At 37.8% G+C, this 6,000-nt stretch overlaps 1 protein-coding gene across 6 annotated transcripts in view; it reads right to left on the bottom strand.

The window, feature by feature from the left end:
- Positions 1-207: 207 nt before the first annotated feature.
- LDB2 (LIM domain binding 2) overlaps positions 208-6,000 on the bottom strand; it is a 490,344-nt gene continuing 484,551 nt past the window's right edge. For 2 of the 6 annotated variants that reach the window (XM_084627457.1, XM_084627460.1), the window contains one exon: positions 210-1,382. In XM_084627457.1, coding sequence (XP_084483583.1) covers positions 1,152-1,382 — 231 coding nt within the window. In that variant the 3' untranslated portion in view covers positions 210-1,151. Of the gene's footprint in view, positions 1,383-4,327; positions 4,471-6,000 lie in introns of all 6 variants that reach the window. The other 4 variants (XM_084627462.1, XM_084627458.1, XM_084627461.1 and 1 more) reach the window with 4 other exon arrangements.

The raw sequence follows: 6,000 nt of genomic DNA, 5'->3' as shown, positions 1-6,000 counted from the left end.
CACTGATCTCAAGAAAAGAAATCGACAAAGGAATTCAGATCAACTGCACCTATCATTTCTGTTATGTGATCAGTCAAAGTTGGTATGTTTTTTGTCTGTAAGGAACTATAAAAGTACTATATAAGAGCACATTTGTTAACACAGTTTATTGGCACACTTATTGGCAAAGCATACATAAAATACAGTTGTATTATATAACACACTGACTCACTGTGTCTTTACATGATGAATTGAACATATTAATATGGAAATGAAAAAAATTAGTTTCTTTTATAAAGTTTCACATAAATACACCAGAATAATAATAAAAAATTAACTGGTTTGAGGGCTCCAGGGCTTTACAAAAATATGATACAAGAAATATACTATGAAAAGAAATAACAACAAAGCCAACTCAGATACAATAATAAACACAAAAATTTTAGATTTATTAAGCTGCCCACAAAATTAATGGATTACATGGCTTTAAAATATCTGGATCAACAGCAATTTTACAAAGCATAAACTCTCATAGGACAGGGCATCTTTCTCCACATAAAAATATTTTTCATGTCTTTGATGAAAAAAAAAGACATTTCTTGTTTCAGCACTTTGATAAATGACAGAAGGACTATTGGCATCAGCTACAATATAAATTAAAAATGCTGGATCCTTTAAATGGTTAACCAATGAAAGAAGAGTTAAAGAAAGAACTAAGGTTGCTTTAAATTACTTTTAAAAAGCTGATTTATCTGAAACAAGAAATTGTAGGTGCAAGTTGAAAAGAAGAAAATATTTTACAATTTTAAAAAAGTTTTCCATAGTTATGTTAACGAGATCCTGAGCACTGAAGACTTGTTAAATATGGCCTTTGTTTGATGAGGAAAAAAGACCCCTCCAACAAAATGCTTTGTTTGAAATTTGCCACCAGGTGCTATTTAATTTTCAATTATTTTAATTGAGTTCAGTGCCAGTATCATGTCATGTGTGAAAGCTTCCAAGAAAGGTACATGAAAGCTTATATATGATTTTTCTCTAATTAAAAAAAATCAAATAGCTGTAGTTTAGAAATAGATACTGTATCTGGAAAGGTTTTTTTTTTTTAAGAATGGTGTAAAATAGTAATTATAATCCACTGACATACATAACAGTGGATAATGCTGCAGAATAACCTATTGGGAAGCTTGTGGCGTGGGATTTTCAGATTTGGTCTCCTGGTTAGCAGGAGGTTTGTTGTTCCATGGGCTGTTATTTCCCAGCGCAGGTGAATTGTTGAAGTCTTCTTCATCATCCATGCCATTTGCTGCATCATACTGTGTGTTCTCTAGTCTAGTGATAAGCCTTTCGTCTTCATCCCCAAATTCTCCTCCCATCAGTGTTGGTTCTCCTACCACCATCACATCCTGTGAACAGCACCCAACATTTGTTATATGGAAACCTTGAGAGAGAAAAAACCAACTTAAAATAGCCATATTAGAGGATCTGAATCTGTTAATTTTGTGACATTCACACAATGGAATCAGACGCTCCTATATGGTTAGAGCCATGATGCAAACTTGCACTTGATTTTTAATTTATAAAATAAAATACTGTAAAACCCTCATTGATTTGTATATTCAAGGCCCTGGGTCTCAAAACCCCAAAAATATATAAAAATAGCAAGAAGAATGAAATATACATTTAAAAAATAATCCGACTACAAAAGTGGTCGAAAGTTTGAAATGATTGGTTTAACCTTCTACTTGGTATTTTTATCCTCTATAAATTATTTTAATTTCCAGGCCATAAATTATTTTGTTTACAAAGGCTGCTCAGGATGCAAATGAGTTGCAGTTTTGTAACATTCATGCATTAAATCTAGTACATGACACAGTACTTCTCACACTCAGGCTGTTGAAAAAAGGAACACAGTGCAAAGACGGTAACTCTCATCCCTAGCCAATGAAGCCCTTTTGCACATCCAATATACTTGACATTCTGCTACTTAATTATGGTAATTAATTTAGGTAAAGTTTTTGATAAAAACAATGTTCACGCTGATTTGACAATTTGCATAGTTAATTAAGTCATTAGCAAAAACCTGCTGATTGCCAACAAGCCCTAAATTTACCATCTGTTATTTCATGGTGCCTGTCACCCAGCTTCACGTAGGCAACCCTGCCGCCAATCTGTGCAGTCAGAGGACCAATCTGTCCAGCTGGTACCATCAAAGGAAGATGAAGAGTGCTAATTATAATTATACTGATGAAGCTAGTAGTCATCAAAAACTGAAGCATTCAAGAAGGAAAGAATCCATCTAATCACTGCTTTAAGTACAAATTGTCCTTCCACGACAACAAGTAAACCACCGACTGTACTACAGTGTACCACAGTTTTGTTGCTTTTGCACGCTAACCAGCGTGGAGTAGAAAGGTGCAAAGCCAGACTGGAAAACAGAGTGCTCTCTTGTTTTCTCTGTTTTGAGGAAAATCAGCTTGCTGTGCAAACCACAGCACTGGGGAAGTAAATACATGGAATGAATCTTTTGATGCAGCGGGACTGGTAGGGCTCCAGATAACATATTTGGTGAAAGTGCAATAATTCCAGATGTCCAGATTTGTACCTGCTGATTTAACCAGCCCTTCAAATAATCCCATCGATCCACACAGATTCATATATAAAAGGATGTATTTTTATTCATGAATATAAAGCATCTGTAAAGTGCAAACAGAATACTATTGCTTGCATATAATAAGATTTTTATTACATATGTACTTCACTCTCCATGAAATAAAACAAGCTATTGCCTATAAATATTTACACTGCTTCATCATATTCCTTAACAAAAGCTGAGATGTTATGGAAGAAAGTGTATATGGTACTTTCAAACTGTACTCAGGGAGGAATTGTGGAATGGAGGAAATGTATTACATAATTTCTTCTTTACATTGTCTTTATTGTGTTACTCTCAATATCAATAAAATATTTCTTAAATCAAACCATCACACAGCTTTGCAACATAAAAGTTTAAAGTAACAAAGGTGTTTATAATCAAAAGTTTGTTCTAATTTAGTCTTATGCCTTTAAAGCACAGACCACATTTATTTTGCAGTGCTGAACCAGGATGGACCCTATTGTGTAGGGAAAGCAGTAAGAGGACAGCAAATTCGATTTGAGCTTGCAATGTGATATGGCAGCCAAAAAAGACCAGTGTGACGTTGAGCTGGATATTGAATCACAGACTAAGGCAGTGATAGTTCATCTCTATGAAACACTGGTGAGACTGTACCTTGACTTCTGCATCAAATTCTGGGCACTTCAATACTAGAAAGATGTCAGCAATTTGGATGAAGTTCAGAGAAGTGCATCAAAAATTGCTAAGAGGCTAGAGGCCCAATTTAAGAGGACAATTAAAAGAACAAAATATGTACACATTTTACCAGATTACTGCTACGGAGGCATATGCTAAATGGGTAGAAGGATTAAAGGGAGAGGAATTGTGTAGGGTGGTCCAAAGAGGTGTAACCAGGACTACCAAGATGAAACTAAGTAAAGGACAATATAACTCACATTGGAAGGACATTTTTCCTGATGCTCAGACTAGCAAACTATGGAATTATATCTGAAAGGAATCAGTAAGAGCCCCATCACTCGAGTCACCTCAGTATTATATAGGAAACATTCCTGCAATGGCAGGGTATAAATGAAGGGCTTGTCTTCACTATGGGGGAGATCAATGCTGCTGCAATTGATGCAGCAGGTGTCGCTAATCAATGGCAGAGCACTCTCCAGTTGACTCAGGTGCTCCACCTCTTTGAGAAGAGTAAGGTAAGTCGACCGGAGAACGTCTCCCCTTGACGCAATGCAGTGAAGACCCTGGGGTAAGTTGACCTAAGCTATGTCAACTCCAGCTATGTTATTCACATAGCTGGAGTAGCGTAACTTAAGTCGACATAACCCGGGAGTGAAGACAAGCCCTAAGTGACCCAGTAAGTATGTCCCATCTCCAATTTCTATGATCCCTTGCAGATCATTTATTATTCTTTCAGTATAACAACACCCACAAGAGAGAACAACTTGCTTATCTTTCTCCTCACCATATTCAGTATATAATTTCTGTCTGGGAGCTAAACTACAATTTTATTGAGTTTAGTGGTGTTTTCCCTGATCTTACTTACAAGATACCACAGCATTAGCTAGAGAGCACATACTCTTTACATTCTTGCTCTTTGTAGCGTATTATATCAGGCAATAAATAATTTCTCAGGTAGCACGCATGCTATCTTCTCCCCATAGTGGGTTCTCTGCTCCTCAAATGGAATGCTGAAGATCCCCACCCATTTAACCTCCACTCACTAGTTCCACCAACCTCTGAGGAGGACTGGAAGTGACTCCTTTTAGAGCCCCTCAACGCTTCTCCTTAAATTGGCCAGTGGGGGTCACTGTTCTCGAATGACACAAGGCTCCATCCCTCCCAGGGTTGAGGCTGCAGCTCTGGAGTACTCCTAGCTCCTGCTCATGGAGTGAGAAGCAGAATCCAAGAATTAAACCCTAGTCTGTTGCATGGCCACACATACTGCTCTGGGCTAGTTACAGTAGCACATATTTGACGAGATTATTTAAATAAAGATTTAGGCTATAGTCATTCTTATTAATTTACTTTGTGATTAGAAACATTTTTAGCCAAGGAATGTTTAGTGATAGAAAATATGTTTGCAGTGAAGCTCTGTAAATAAAGCAGTGGATGTTTTACACTACGTGATAGAAAATGATCATTTAATAATATAATCATAATAACAGCTTACATATATTTAGTGCCTTTCATACTGAAAAATCCCTAACTGACCCCAAATTTAAATTTTTATATATATATATATATATGTAAACAGAACAATAAGACCATTATTCCCTGTGTTACTTCCTGTGATATTAGATTCATTTAATTTAAGCTGTCCTCAAATTTTGATTTGCCCAAATTTCTGTACTTCTAATGCGTAAATGTAGGCATTTTCATGGGCAAGCAGCTCCTGGCTTTGACAATTTGGCACTGTTTTTGACAACTTTGGGCACCCAGGAGTATCAGTTGATACTGGGGTGAGGATGTAACTCTCTTTCCTTGTCCTTTGTCAATGGGGTTGGAGGTGATTATGCTGAAGGGTTTGAACTTTTGGTTTCCCACCACAGCAACCATGAACAATCCCCTGCCCAAGTGCCTCCCACACCGAAATCTGTGACTACCTCCAGTGAAGAAAGCTTGACATTTCTGCTAAAATGATGGGCAGCGATAGAGCTGCCATTTAAATTAGGTTTCAGGCTTATCAGCCCCTTGAGATGCATGGGTAGTTTACACTTCTCAGTTTCAGCTGCCCACTAGGTTGACAATCTATTCTTGTTTATTTAGCCGTCATGGTTGAGAAAAAATTCTAAACTGACTTGCACACCTCCATTCCCTTAAAACTAAGGGAATTGTTGAGTCATCAAGAAGTCTCTGGGTGTTCTACATGGATCTGATGGCATGATACTATTCTGTCAGGTGTCACAAGGGTGACATCCTGGCATATGCAGGAAGTTCTGAGCTAGAACTAAAATGGTGAATGGATGTGCTGGAGTGGCTTTGGCAAGCAATCCTGAAACTTAACCCTGTGAAGGGCAAGTTCTTCTAGAGGGGAATGGTGTTTCTGGGGCATCTCTGTAGACTTAGGAAAGTGACTACAATGTTAGGGTTTGGAATCTCAGCATTCTGCCAGCTACAGGAGTCCCTTTGTGCTAGAAGTTTATCACTGCCCATTGTACAGTTTGACATAGAAGGGATCACTATTCTGGGGGACCGCTCAGTGCAGTCAGGCTTTCCAGAAGACGAAGGAGAGTTTGATCAGAACATCATTCAGAGTATATCTGGAAAGGGATGCTCTTTTGCATTGGGAAAAGCTGCCAGTGAGAGACAGGAGCTGTGCTCTCCTAAGAGGACGTGACTGAGAATGGACAGTGGTCTTCTATAGCTTGATCTTCAGAAAACTGGAATGAAACTACTGTATGACCCAC

The sequence above is a fragment of the Lepidochelys olivacea genome, assembly GCF_965140295.1.
Source record: "Lepidochelys olivacea isolate rLepOli2 genome assembly, chromosome: 4".
NCBI lineage: Eukaryota > Metazoa > Chordata > Testudines > Cheloniidae > Lepidochelys > Lepidochelys olivacea.
This window is presented reverse-complemented; position numbering and strand designations above follow the sequence as displayed.